General features: G+C 42.6%; 1 protein-coding gene across 3 annotated transcripts in view; it reads left to right on the plus strand.

Annotated features, from left to right (window-relative positions):
* The first annotated feature begins 202 nt into the window (after positions 1–202).
* LOC133636238 (adhesion G protein-coupled receptor B1-like) overlaps positions 203–14,612 on the plus strand; it is a 28,820-nt gene continuing 14,410 nt past the window's right edge. For all 3 annotated transcript variants that reach the window (XM_062030037.1, XM_062030039.1, XM_062030038.1), the window contains exons 1-17: positions 203–670; positions 3,021–3,769; positions 4,332–4,481; positions 4,551–4,649; positions 4,723–4,887; positions 4,970–5,134; positions 5,740–5,904; positions 6,012–6,176; positions 6,255–6,356; positions 6,434–6,540; positions 6,628–6,822; positions 8,197–8,265; positions 10,815–10,923; positions 11,115–11,258; positions 11,363–11,432; positions 13,086–13,188; positions 13,551–13,594. In XM_062030037.1, coding sequence (XP_061886021.1) covers positions 3,064–3,769; positions 4,332–4,481; positions 4,551–4,649; positions 4,723–4,887; positions 4,970–5,134; positions 5,740–5,904; positions 6,012–6,176; positions 6,255–6,356; positions 6,434–6,540; positions 6,628–6,822; positions 8,197–8,265; positions 10,815–10,923; positions 11,115–11,258; positions 11,363–11,432; positions 13,086–13,188; positions 13,551–13,594 — 2,558 coding nt within the window. In that variant the 5' untranslated portion in view covers positions 203–670; positions 3,021–3,063. The remainder of the gene's footprint in view (positions 671–3,020; positions 3,770–4,331; positions 4,482–4,550; positions 4,650–4,722; positions 4,888–4,969; positions 5,135–5,739; positions 5,905–6,011; positions 6,177–6,254; positions 6,357–6,433; positions 6,541–6,627; positions 6,823–8,196; positions 8,266–10,814; positions 10,924–11,114; positions 11,259–11,362; positions 11,433–13,085; positions 13,189–13,550; positions 13,595–14,612) is intronic.

The raw sequence follows: 14,612 nt of genomic DNA on the forward strand, positions 1-14,612 counted from the left end.
AAGCCTCCCTCCCCTCCCCTCCCTTCCTCTAGTCTACAGCATCACACGGCCACCTCCTCCCCAAATCCCCCCCCCCCCCTCACACTTCCACGTGCGCGCGCACGCTCACAAACACGTCTCCCACACACACACACACTCCCCGCCCCTCCCGTCTTGTGGCCGCTGTCTCATTCACTTCGTCCACGCACTTGCAAGGGGTGGGGCGGGGTGGAATATAAGCCGCCGAAGAGAAGGCCACACGCCACACCGAGACGGATCCCCACTTTCGCAGCACCACGCCAGCGAGGAGACTCCGAAGCCGGGAGTAGAAGTACCAACATTGATCCTGGAGCTCAGACTTACGCGCCTTTTTTTTCTTCTACGGACTGTCTGCTGGAGCTCCGTTTCAACCCAAATTCAACAGCAACCTTCGCTATACGCCAGTTTCTCTGGATAGGCGATAGCTTGCTGACAAGTTGGTAGTAAACTCTTTGGAGTTTGGTTAGAGTCGAATTCCCAAAATATATTCGCTTGTGTAAAAAAAGTGGGCTGCAGTGAAACTCGGGAGGGACCCCCCCGAACCCCCAGCTCGGGGACCTGGTGCAATCTTTTTTTTTGACGCAAGAACTGCAAGAAAAGTTTTTTTTTTTTTTTTTGGCCAGACATCCCAGACGTCACGTTGTGAGAAAAGGTAAGAAAAGTGATCCTTTTGTTGATAAATGGTGAGTTGAGAGAGTTTATGGAGCTGTTCGGTCGCTGTCCACGGTGCTGAAAAGCTCCAACAGGCGTGAACGCATCTCAGCCGCTGCACAACTTTGCCATGGTGGTGCGTTTGCGGCAGGCATGGAACTTTGAAACAACGCTGAGAACTTGTTGAATCGGGTCCTGACGTTGGAACAACATGCTTTTTGACGATGTTTCATCAATGTTGGGTTCTTGATTGATTGATTGATTGAGACTTTTATTAGTAGGTTGCACAGTGAAGTACATATTCCGTACAATTGACCACTAAATGGTAACACCCGAATAAGTTTTTCAACTTGTTCTGACGTTGAATTGTGTTCATTTTCCGACCAATATTTTACAACACAAATACAACATGACTTTTGGTGTTTAGTCAATGTCCAGTTGAGACCGTTGAAATTTGGTCATTTTCCAACCGACAACGTGGATCCAACGTTAGACACACAACTATTTTTGCAACGTTGTTTCAAAGTCAGTTTTAAAGGACGTGAATGTATAATCAACTATTTTGGGTGACACTTTAGTATGGGGAACATATTGTAAGTAACAAAGACTTAATTTAGAGTTATTTTGGATACAAGGGGAACATATAAGGGTTAGGGTTACTAATAAGTAATAATTCTGAGGTTATTGAGGGAAGACTTAGTTAATGGCTTAATGGTTGTATGATAAGGCCATGCAGAATAAGGCATTAATAAGTACTTAATAATAACTAATTAAGTTACTACTTTGCATGTTAATAAGCAACTAATTAAGGATGAATATGTTCCCCATACTAAAGTGTTACCCTATGTTGCAACATTGTTTCAAAGTCAGTTTTAAAGGACGTGTGTGTATAATCAACGTTGTCTCAATTTACAAAATGCAACTGTTTTGCAACGTTGTTTCAAAGTCAGTTTTAAAGGACGTGTATGTATAATCAACGTTGTATCAATGTCTTGTGCCTGCTGGGTTTTGATGGCAGTGGAAAGTTAGACTTCGCATCAACAGGTTGCAAGTGCAGCCTGTTATGGTTTTCTTGAAAGAGGTGATTTTGCAAAAGAGAGCCGGTTGGTGGTGATGATAATGCATATGGCTTCAAAAAGTTTGAAAAGAAGGTGGCATCCTTGCCTGTGTTTCTTCATGCACAAAAAAAAACAAAATTCATAATGAGGTGTCTGATTTTTGCAGTGCTGTAATGATGTGAAAATGTACTTAGTCATTGCATATTTTAATGTTAAACAAAGAAAAAAAAACCTGCACTGCAGCATTAATAGTGACTGCAAAAATAAATTGTCACCATAACAACGGCCGTTGACTCCCTTTTGGTTTTTCTGAAAATGACAAAAATGGTCGGGCGGAAGAGAAAAGGGATGAAAAAAGGTCAAAAAGAAAAGTGAGCGATTGCATGGACGACAGCTGGACCTCCTTTCTTTTCGCCACGTGCTTCATGTGATGCACATTCAAAGAGCTTCCGGTTGTTGGGAGGCGAGCAAGAGCGAGAGAGAGAGAGAGAGAGAGCGGGAGAGAGAAAGAGAGAGAGAGACCAAGCAGATGCTTTTCACAGAGTGGAGAACATAATTATGGGCATGCAGCCTGAAAAGTGCAGGTGCAACGAGAAAGGTGAATTGTACCAAATGGTATAGGACGATTAACCCTCTTGCCCTGGTTAGTCCCTCTCGCTGACACAAACAAATGAATAACAAAACAGAAGGCAAGAAAAGAAAAGAAAAAGAAATGAGCGACGTTGCTGAGCAACCGCGTAGTCTTGAACGTGACTCTGTGCTCCTTCGGCAGACTGAGGTGACCGCGACCTGCATGAAGCATTGTTTTCCCAGATCACTTTGGTTGCATGCATTGCTTCAGTAGGTTTTAGCCATATTGGTTCAAATCTCCCAAAAATGACGTTATCACACAAGCCAGGCATAAAATCAGATACGGATACAGACTATTCGTTTCTCGTTTACTGCACAAGAAGAGGCGTGTACTGTGCGAAACATCTGCGGTTGCTAGTGGCGATGCTTGGATGGACGTCAGACTGACGCAGATGATTCATAGTTCAGCTGAGCGTGTGGGAGGAAAGACTAAGAGGCTGCTGATACCAGCCTTCTGTGAAGGGCTGTAATTGCAGCTTCATGGCAATTATCTCCCAGAGAAGCGCGGTCAGTTTGGGTTTTATTCAATCCACCCTAATGATACTGATCAGATGCAAATATCTGGAGGTGTGAACATCAGGTCTAATTCATTTGCATATGAATTTTGAGATGGAGGGTAATAATCAAACCATGTTTTGCATCTCATTCCCTGTCCCTCTGCAGCCTCCCTCGTCGCAGATCGCCTGAGGGATACAAGGTTGACCCAATGACGTCGTCGGTTCCTTTAGGGCCCTCCGTGGCTCTCCCCCTGCTCTTCTTCTTCACTTTGACCTCCAGCACGCCCTCCGGTCCGGCCTCTGCCACCTGCGCCACCCTGGAACAAAGCCGCTTCTTCGGCGTGTTCTCCTCGGCGACCACCCTGCCCTCTGCGCCGTGCTCCTGGACCCTGCAGAACCCCGACCCGCGCCGTTACACCGTCTACATGAAGATCACCAAGCCGACCGACTCCTGCGCGCCGAGGCAGATCAGAACCTTCCAGTTCGACTCCTTCATCGAGACGTCGCGCACGTACCTGGGCATGGAGAGCTACGACGAGGTGGTCAGGCTGTGCGACGCTTCCACGACCGTCACATACCTGGAATCCAGCAAGCAGTTCCTGCAGATCCGCAAGGTTCCCCCAACTAACGGCCTGGAGCTTCTGCGAGGCGACAATGACGTCAGCGAGTTCAAAGCCGAGTTTCTAGTGGTGGGAAAGAGGAACCCCAGTATGCCTGCCTGCCAGATGCTGTGCCAGTGGCTGGAGAAGTGCCTGTCCAGTAGCACCCACGAGTACCCCTGCGGAATCATGAACACACCTTGCCAGTGCTGGGAGGCGCCGAAAAGGAAACCAGGGAGCTGCTACCGGGGCGGCGTCTACGTCGAGAAGTGCCTTTCAGTGCCAAGGGACAACGCACGTAATGTTGAGATCATCAGTAAGTATGAGATACTTAGTAAAGATCTTCAAGTTATGAAACGTTCTAGAAACAATGTTCTTCGGGGTGTCCTGACCTTTGAGTTTATCGATGCCAATAATCAAGTCTGCAGAACACAGGCTCAGGCAGGGAATGTGCACTCTGCCGCCACAAAGTAATGAGTAGCGAATCAAAAGGTGTTAGAGAAACCGCCGTAATTGGATGACCTGCCCCAGGTGCACGCATGGCCGCCTCTCTGTTGTGTCTCTAGATAAGTTCGTTTAAGGGTTCGGGCATGCATGTCGGAGAAAAGGCGGGGGGGGAGCACAAAGACCTCACAGTCAGCTTGTGCAAGTCGAAGCGTGGCACTTGTCGTTGGCATAGCAACACTGCCTCTGCGGCAGGTTCAGACCCAGTGGTTAGAAGTCAGACAAGCAAAATGTCCTCAAGACATTGAGTTTGCTGTAGTTTCTAAAGCAGCAAATAGATGCATAGCAATGTTGTTTACCGCACTTTATGCTATACTGCATACAGAAACGTAACTTCCTCGGTGATGACCTAATCTAATATGATTGTGCTGCAGAAGGCTGGGCTGGTTGGAGTCGCTGGTCAGCATGCAGCCAGGAATGCGGGGGTGGCGTCCAGCTGCGCACTCGTACCTGCCAGCCCGATGGCGCCGTATGTGAGGGCACCGTTGAAGAAGGGCGGCCATGCAACCCACAATCCTGCATAGGTAATTTCAATCCGTCATTTTATCATCATTTGTTGGAATTTCTGTGCACTAAACCTGGAATGACTGCAGGTAAAGAGCGCAGCAAGAGCCAGGGTTTGAGGGCCATTGTAGGTCTGAGGAGGGACCATGTGGATGATTCCAGCCTCGGAGTCGTTGCAACCCAAACCGGTAAGATGATTTGGTTTAAATTCACTTTTCTAAATGCAACAGTTTGACCTCATGACTTTTGTCCTGCTCACAGGAAACACTAAGACCGACGAGTGGTCCCCCTGGACTGGGTGTTCAGCGACTTGCGGAGAGGGCTGGCAAGGCCGCACTCGCGTCTGCGCCACTTCCTCCTTCACCACCCAGTGCACCGGGCCCCTGCGTGAGAACAGGCCCTGCAACAACACCGCCGTCTGCCCAGGTGACTTCCATCGTTCCCTCCTCCGGCGACAAGCCGAGGTGGAGACACGTGCAAAAACATGACATCTATTTGACTCGTGCAGTTGACGGCGCTTGGGATGAATGGACCCCCTGGAGCCTGTGCTCATCTACATGCGGCCGTGGTTATCGTGACCGCTCCCGCACGTGCAAGCTGCCCCAGAACGGAGGCCAGCCTTGCAACGGCCCTTCAAGACAGAACAAGCTCTGCAACATCGCTGTGTGCCCTGGTGAGTTACATGAGTTTAGTACTTTATTCACGCCAATTAAAGCACGTATTTGGAACGTCAACTAGTAGTCATTGATATTATGTGACTCCATTTGGGTAAAGTGACCATTTTGTGGAAGTATTTTAATTTTTTATTTTTTTTGATTTACAGACAGACATAGTTTTGTATTTTATCATCATTGTTTATTGTGTTAATATCAGAGTCCGTTCTGCAAAAAGGTCATCCCTAGAAGCACACAGTTTATGGACAGGGACCCACAGTTAAAATATACATCATTAATATAAAACAATACAATATATTTCAAAATCTACCCACCAAAATACCTATTTACAATTTCATTGAAAAACAAAAAAGGAATCCTTAAATCCACCAAATCAGTCTCAATATCCTATTATTCAAATTTGATTAAAAGTTTGCGTCTTGAAGATCTGCACACTATAGTCATATCCAAAAAAAAAGTTGTCAAAAACCAATTTTGCACTCATACTAATTCTCTCAATTAACTTAAATCAGTGTAAAAACTATTGATTTTCTACTAGATGCCATGTATGCTGTTTGATTTTCAATGCAAAGCCACAACTGACTGCTCCTCTGCTTCCCTCTAGTGGACGGACACTGGAACGACTGGTCGGCTTGGAACCCATGCTCTGCCTCCTGCTCCAACGGTACCATGCAGAGAACAAGAGAATGCAATGGCCCATCCTACGGGGGCTCCGAGTGCCACGGCAGCTGGAAAGAGGCCGTCAACTGCTTTCTGAAAGAGTGTCCAGGTAAAAAAAAATACACAAATAAATACATATTCTCCTATTGTAGAGCTTTAAAGTGGTCTACTCGGAAATATACAAAATCTCACGGTGTCGCTGCTGTCTGTGTTTAGTCGACGGACGCTGGCATGCGTGGAGCTCGTGGGGAAGCTGCAGCAAGACCTGCGGCGGCGGCATCCAGCAGAGGCAAAGAGTTTGCGAGGGTCCTTTTTTCGGCGGGGAGCCTTGCCCCGGCGAAAGAGGAGAGCAGAAGCGCTGCAACGAGAAGAGATGTCCCGGTTCGTTTGTGCAAATGCGTTGAAATTCCCCTCAAGTGACAATTTGGTGCTCATGCTTATATTGCTGCAACCCTGTAGAGCCCCATGAGATTTGTCCTGAGCAGAACGCTGGGGATGTTGTGTGGAAGAAGACCCCTGCCGGTGACATGGCTGCTGTATCTTGTCCGACTGATGCTGCAGGTACAGTGACAGCAGAGGTCTGAGTAGAGAAAATGAATGGATGGATCGTCCCTTACCATATCTTCTCTCATACGTAGGTCTGATTCTTCGGCGCTGCAGTCTCAATGCTGTCGGTCTGGCCACCTGGGAGAGCCCTACTTACATCAAATGTGTCTCCAAGAACTACGACAACATTCAGATCATGGTGAGGTCCCCCACAAAGTTTAACACCGACGTGTTAAACGCCTGGTGTGTGGTTTAACTCACATGAACTCCTCTCTCGTATATATAGTCGAAGGACTACAGCTCCAAAGCCCGGGTAGCGCAAAGCGTGGACGGCGTCGCCGAGGTGATTTCACGTCTGAGGTTTACAACCGACGAAGGCGCCACGTACAGCGGGGACCTCTTGGCCGTCATGGAAATCCTGAAGAACACCAGCGAGATGTACAAGTCCAACGGGCTGAGGCTGAGCAACGCAGACGTCGAGGTAAAGCAGAGTTGGAAAAAATCCACTTTTGAAAGACAGTATTGAGGTGCCACGGTTTAAATGTAATAAATGGGGGTCAGTTCAGTGAGACACAATTTATCCAGGAGGTGACAATGAAGTTCAAGCTGTAGGTATTACATGCCCAAACGTTATGCCTCCAAGGTCCAAAGTGAAAATGTGCCAATATAGTCCGAACAGCGATTTATTCCCATGCAACAGCACCACAAGTGAGGAATTGAGCCTCATACCGCCACATATAAATATAAGGTAGTAGAGACTGTTGCACAATTCAACTCTGCATATTTTATGTGCATTTTCAACCTAAAATCATTAAAAAAGGTAATTTTCGGCAGATTTTTTGCCATTTCCAGGTGTTTTTGCGTACACCAGCTCGTCCTATATATGTCATGCAATCACTTTGAAACTTTACCCAGACAGTTTAGACATATGGAGGATTTTAACATTTTTAAGCGTTTAGGTTTTTGCTTTACCGTAGAGCAGGGGTCTGAAATTCAAACTAGTTAGCCTATGTGAAAACAGAAATCTATACATTTTCATAGCAAAAATTGGTTTACAGTGCATTACTGTAAGCAGCTTCCGTAGCAGAACCTCCAGGTTCTGTAACAGCTTCTTCCCTCAGGCCATAAGACTCTTGAACGCATCATAATAATCCCCTCAATTTCAATCAATCAAAAAAGGGGACGGCGTGGCGAAGTTGGTAGAGTGGCTGTGCCAGCAATCGGACGGTTGCTGGTTACTGGGGTTCAATCCCCACCTTCTACCATGCTAGTCGCGTCCGTTGTGTCCTTGGGCAAGACACTTCACCCTTGCTCCTGATGGCTGCTCCCTGCATGGCAGCTCCCGCCGTCAGTGTGTGAATGGGTGAATGTGGAAATACTGTCAAAGCGCTTTGAGTACCTTGAAGGTAGAAAAGCGCTATACAAGTATAACCCATTTATCATTATTTATTTAATTCCCCCCCAAAATGGATTAACTCGCTGGAATATAAAGACAATATAACATACATTCATAAACGTGGATGCATATGCAAAAGTGCAATATATTTATCTGTACAGTAATCTATTTGGTTATATCTGCACCTTATTGCTCTTTTATCCTGCACTACAACGAGCTAATGCAACAAAATGTTGTTCTTATCTGTACTGTAAAGTTCAAATTTGAATGACAATAAAAGGAAGTTTAAGTCTCTAAATTGACAAACAGTACCACTCTTTTTTTTTTTTACCTTAAAACTCTGCTGCTACTTTTTTACCGTGCCATCAATAATTGTGCAGATTGTCCTGATTCAGCACCCCGTGAAGCTGTATTTGGTAATCTCTTACAACTGTGCCTTGTTTTTTTCTCTCTTTGCAGAACTATGTCCAGACCATCAGTAACTTGCTGAAGGAAGAACATCACGAGAAGTGGGAAGAGGCACAGCTGGTAAGTGTGAGGAGGAGAATGTAAAAAGTCTCACATTTTCACGACACTTTTGGAGTGAAAAGGCGCTAAAACTAATTAGAGGACTTCCAATCAAGTGCATCACTGCGACGCTTATGAGCGGGGCGCCGAAAAGGGGGGGTAAAGGAGACGGATTCTAGGGGCCCATGATGGAAGAGGGCCCAGATAGGCCCCTAATGATGATGAAATTATAATACAGGGGGCCCTGTAAAGATTATTTTCATGGGGCCCAAAATCCCTAGCGGCGCCCCTGCTTATGAGATATGCACATAACTAAGTTGAGTCTTTTTTAATTGCTCGAGTTAAATGTGCAAAAACTGATGACACAAAGCAAACACTTCAAGGTGAGCTTGAGACGGGGGGAGCGAAATTGACTCAGGGAAAAGTACGACGCCTACTCGGCAATCTGTGTGTCTCCGCGCCATCCCACAAAGCCTTGTCAGCCGAGAGGGGACACAGACGGCACAACACATCACATCGAGAGAGAGAGAAAAAAAAACGCGCACACACACCTATCGCCCACGTTGCACCGGTTATGCGTCAGAAAGACGCAAGCAAGAACAGCCCTCCCCTCTGCTGAGAGGAAATACTGTAGAAACACTAGTGTGACTCAACCGCCTGTCCATATATGGCTTCAAGGAAGTTTGCAGGTTGCTTAGCAGCAAGCTGGGCTTTCACTGCAGTCAGAACAGAACACCTCGACAAGATTTTTTTTATTCATGACTAAAAGTCCTACTGAAGATATATGTGTTGCATGTGCAAAACCACATGTGACTTTATTTTATTTTATTCTATATTGTCAACATAAGGAAACATCTCCACCGCACCAATGCTGGTTTCTTCAGCCAAGCGTCTAGATCAGTGGTTCTGGAACTTTTTTCACCAAGTACCACCTCAGAAAACACTTGGCCCTCCAAGCACCACTGCATGGGCCAACATTAAAATAAGGTAGCATAGTATGTCTAAGTATTTATTGAAAACAAGGCAGAGGTTTTATTTAAGAAGGGTATTTAATATTTTTGGCCACTGTACAATACACACAGTTTGAACAGTAACACTGTTTGAATATAGTACTTAAATAGTGAATCAAATATTTGGTGTACCACTAGGTGGAGCCCACGTACCACAGTTTAAAAAATCACTGCTCTAGAGCAGGAGTGTCTAACTCGTTTTCATTGAGGGGCCACATTGCAGAGGACTGAATATAAATGTATTGGGATTCACCTCATGATATTAGTTAACAATTGCCTATGCATTTGATTATTATATTTTTTACATATACTGTAAAAAAAAATTATGGTTTTGCAATAAATATCTGACAGTTCAATCGCCACAATTTCACCATAAAACTTATGGTGGTTTTTACAGCATATTACTGTAAATGTAAAACCATACTAGAGTGTTTTGCAGTAAAATTCTGAAAAACTGAGCTGGCAGTTTTTTACCGAAAAATATATTGTCATTTTTACACTGTACAATTTAATGGATTACTTGCTTCGAAATTGTAATTCAAGCAGATATTTAGGATTAATGTTATTTTAACTTATTTTCTTTTTTTAAAGTTTGGAGTATATTTGTTGCATTATTAGATAATATTAAAGTTTTAAATATATGCAATTGCATGCACTACAATTATTTTTTCTGTAAAAATGAAAATAACAAAATACATTAGATAAGAAAAGATAAAAAAAATACCTTTATTTTATTTCAGAGATTTGACGAGCTTTATTAAATGATGCGACGGGCCAGATATGGCCCCGGGCCTTGAGTTTGACACCTCTGCCCTAGAGGTTATGATGTCCCATAATTTATGCTATAATTACTTGTAATTTTTTGTGCAAATGTTTTTGTCTCTCCTAGAGATATAGTGTAGTCTTTAATCAGCCCACAAGGGGGCGTAGTATACCATGTTACTGCTGCTAGTTAGATTGTGACATCCTAAGGTGCCCAGCAATTAAATGTACAGTAGTACCTCAATTTAGGAGTTTAAATCATTTTGTGACGTAGCTCTTTACCCAAAACAATTGCATATCAAATCAGTGTCTCCCAATGAAATACATTTAAATCGCTTTATTTGGTGCTTTTTAAAAGGCATTTAAAAACAAAAGCTGACTTATACATAAAAAATATTGTGTAAAAACAAAACATTAGAATGTACTACGAACGACTACAGTAGCTCTATGAAGTAATGTAACAATAATGTACTGGATTTTCCTTGGAGGCTCGACTTCTGGGTTATCTCCAGCTGATTTGCCCTCAAACACACAATCAGCAGCTTTCACATACTTTCATGGATAAATGTCTGCCGTTTAGATATTATTTCACCATTCTTGGCTGGAATTAGACTCATCCTGTGTTCAGTTTAATTTGCCAAATTGTCATCGTTTGGCATATACTTAGAAAATAAAACAAATTCACTATTATTGCTTTTGTTCAGATAGCTGAGCAAAGGATTACTTTTAGCATCTTTTTTTTTGTCACTCAAGAGTTTCCAGTCGTAAGAACACGTGTTTCTCCTTGTCTTCATACAGATGGGCGCCAACGTTAGGGAGTTCTTCCGTCTTGTTGAGGACTCAGTGGATATGATCGGCATGCAAATGAGCGGTTTCCAGGACATTTATGAAGTCACCGAGAATTTAGGTAAGCCTTGTTTTTTGTGTTTTGTCTTTTTTTTACAATCTTGAAATTCATCAAACGTAACAGATATGATTTTTAGTACGGTAAACTTCTCACTGTGGTTCACTCTGTGTCCCATGTACCAAAAACATGTGCCAGTTTTCATTATTGATAATCACGTGTTCCAAAATCGTTTTTGTTTGTTTGTTTGACAGTGCTGAGCATCCACAAGAGGCCGACCACGACAAACTCCAACTTCACCTTCCCCGCTAAAGGCTGGAGGGGCATGTTGGACTGGGTCAGGACCTCGGAGGAGAAGATTACTGTTTTGAGAGATGCTCTAGCCATTGAGCATACTGGTAAGATGTATTTATTTATCTATTTTTCTATTTATTTTCAGATGAACCAAAGTGAATTGGTAATTTTTGAGTTGGTGTTCAAACAACTGTTTTCTTCATTTCAGATGGCAAGGATGCATTTGTGACTGGCATCGTCCTCTACAGAAATCTCACTTCTTTTCTCTCCTTCCAAAGGTACATTTTTATTTTACTTTATACCTTATACCTTATCCTTTCCATCCTTTGTAACTGAGCTACTGTGTGCAACAATTTCCCTTGTGGATCAATACAGTTTGTCTAAGTCTAAGTCTATAGTACAATACATTATATAATTTCTCTCATGTCATACTTTGTTTGGCCACCAGATGGGGTCCACTCCTATAATACTGCAAACAGACAAAAGCATGATTAAACCTACAAAAACTGAAAATGTTAGAGAATGTGGATATTTTAAGCTATATTTGTGTCACGGTCATCCAGATCATAATTATTGTAATCATCTTTGAGACAAACATTACTGTTAAAAGTGCATGTTACTTTTTTTTTTTTCCTGAAAATGGATATTTCCAAACAAGTCCCACAAAGTTAGAAGCATGTATTGATTCAATTAAAAAGGATACCGCAGGGGTGTATTATATGCCCCTAAATGTTCTAAATCACATGTGTCGACACGACATTTAATGTGGCCCGCGAAAGCCTGTAAATAATGTGCATACTTCATCTTTCTTACTAAATGTTTTCGTTGTTTCCATTTTGACAGAAAAACATGTATGTAACAACGGAAATTCCATATGTTTTAGACTTTGATACGATCTGCTCATGCAACAAATATTCAATGGTGTGAAACTTTGGGCACCTCGCCATTCGATTCCCATTTTAGGTTGAGGATTTGATTCATAATCGATTCTCGGTTCAAACTGATGTTTGCAATGTATTGTTTGGTATAATAATAACACCTTACCAAAACAGCTTGCCGGTTACAAAACCTCTTTTGGTTGCTGACGTATGACACATTCGCGCACCAAGTAAGCATAAGAGATGGCCTAAAAAAATGTTTTTTTTTTATTATTTGTCAAAAAAAAAAAAAAAAAAAAATTTATATTTGTTTAAGATTATTAACAAATTTACTATTGAGATGAATAAGAATCGCGATTCAGATGTGATAAAACATTTTTTTAGCACCCCTGATTATTATATACTGTATTATAGCTTGTAAAGATAACAATAAATACTTAAATACGATTTCAATACAAGTTATCCATCAATTTGTACGTATAAAAATCAAATAACCACATGCATAGGCAATTGTGCAATAATATCATGAGGCGATTATACTTTCATATTCTTACATTCACTGTAGGGCTGCAACTAGCGATTAATTTGATAATCGATTAATCTGTCGATTATTACTTCGATTAATAATCTGATAAAAGAGACAAACTACATTTATATCCTTTTCAGTATTTTATTGGAAAAAAACAGCATACTGGCACCACACTTATTTTGATTATTGTTTCTCAGCTGTTTGTACATGGTGCAGTTAATAAATAAAGGTTTATAAAAAAATAATAAATAAATAAATAAAAATTTAAAAAATTAATTACAAAAATTGCCTCTGCGCATGCGCATAGCATAAATCCAACGAATGGATGACTAAATTAATCGCCAAATATTTTTATAATCAATTTTAATCGATTTAATCGATTAGTTGTTGCAGCCCTAATTCACTGTTACAAGCGGCCCTCTGAGGGCAGCCATGACTGCGATTTGACCCTCGATGAAAACAAGTTCGATTTAGAGTCTAAATCATTCATTCCACACTAATTATATACATTTTTATTCCCACAGCAACAGCACCTTGCTCAATTCCAAAGTGGTCACGGTGATCGTCAAGCCCACCCCTGCACTCGTGTCCTCTCCTGTTGAGATCGAGTTCCCTCACCTCCACAATGTAAGTCCACCCACAGTCACCCAAACCCATGCGGCCTTATGAAAGAAATACCAGCCTCCCCTCTGGGGTGTTAGCTCGTCGCCGCACGCGGGGCTTGACATTTTCCTGACATTTGCGGCGAAACTGTGACATTTGCCAATCATTTTGAGCCCTGCAATGATCACAGCCTAACCAGCTGGTCAGTCAGGCGATGAGAAACACCCAGTAACTGGCGCAGTAATGAGCTCTTTTTAAATGTGGCGAAAAGCAGATGGATGTCGGCAAGGTGTTGCGTCTCACATGTTTATACATCATTCCAATCTACACGCTTGGTATGCAGAGATTCCTCACAATGTCGTCTCCCATCTGTGTCTCCTTTTTAGGGCACCATGAATGAGACATGCCTCTCTTGGGATGAGAGTGAAACGTAAGTGTTGACTTTTGTTGCTTAGCTTTTTTCTGTTCACACCGTTGTCTTTGTTTCTCTCATGAGAGGCTATGTCATTTTTTTTTTTATCATCCTGCATCCAACACTGAATAGAACATTCATTTGCCATGGGACTCAACCAGAGGGGGGAGTGGAAAGCTTCCATCCCCTTTTTTTCATGACAGCTGACAGCTAGCTCATGTTGACCCATCTTTCCCAGCTAGAGCACCTCTGACATACTTACTGTATGTATGGCAGACACTTGTGTTGTTTTTTTATTACATTATCAGCTAAAGGGAGGGTTGAAAGAACTATAGGATCATAGAGGTATTTGGCAGTGTGAGTTATTGAAGAAAATGGTGCAAATAACATAAGACAGGTGATTTTTCTCTTGGTTTGGTTCCTGGGTGACTAATAGTTACATATATTATGACTCGGGTGGGCCACATTTTGAGAAAAAAATGTGTCTGGGGGCCGGTATATCTGATTTTTAGGAACACTAGTACAAATCCTCACAATAGTGTCTGATTGAATGCTAAAAACGGAAAAAAACGGAATGGAATGTTAGTTTTTTACTGAACGAGACACCCAGAATGTACATGAAAATAAAGAATGTGGGATTTACAATATTATCTATGAACGATAAAACACTGAATATTGACAACATATGAACGCCACACCCCCTCTCGATCGACATATTTTACAATCAAGTGAGTAACAAAAATGCAACAAACACAGCGAATAATGAACGGGGGGAAAAAAACCACCTACAATCTGATATACCACTTGGCTTTAGAACTTTCTTGTAAAAAATCTCTTTCCGCGTCTGTCCCTGACACCCGCTCTGGAAACCGCTTGGTGCCTCGTCTGAGCTGCTGTGACTTAGATGACCATAGTGACTAGTATATCATGCGAAAGCACAGATTCCAACCATTGAAATACTTTGTATAGTTCAAGACTCACGGTAATTTGAAAACATCACTGCACATCATAATGGCAGCTACAGTTTCCATCTTAA

This window comes from Entelurus aequoreus, linkage group LG20 (assembly GCF_033978785.1).
Source record: "Entelurus aequoreus isolate RoL-2023_Sb linkage group LG20, RoL_Eaeq_v1.1, whole genome shotgun sequence".
In the NCBI taxonomy this organism is placed as follows: Eukaryota; Metazoa; Chordata; class Actinopteri; order Syngnathiformes; family Syngnathidae; genus Entelurus; species Entelurus aequoreus.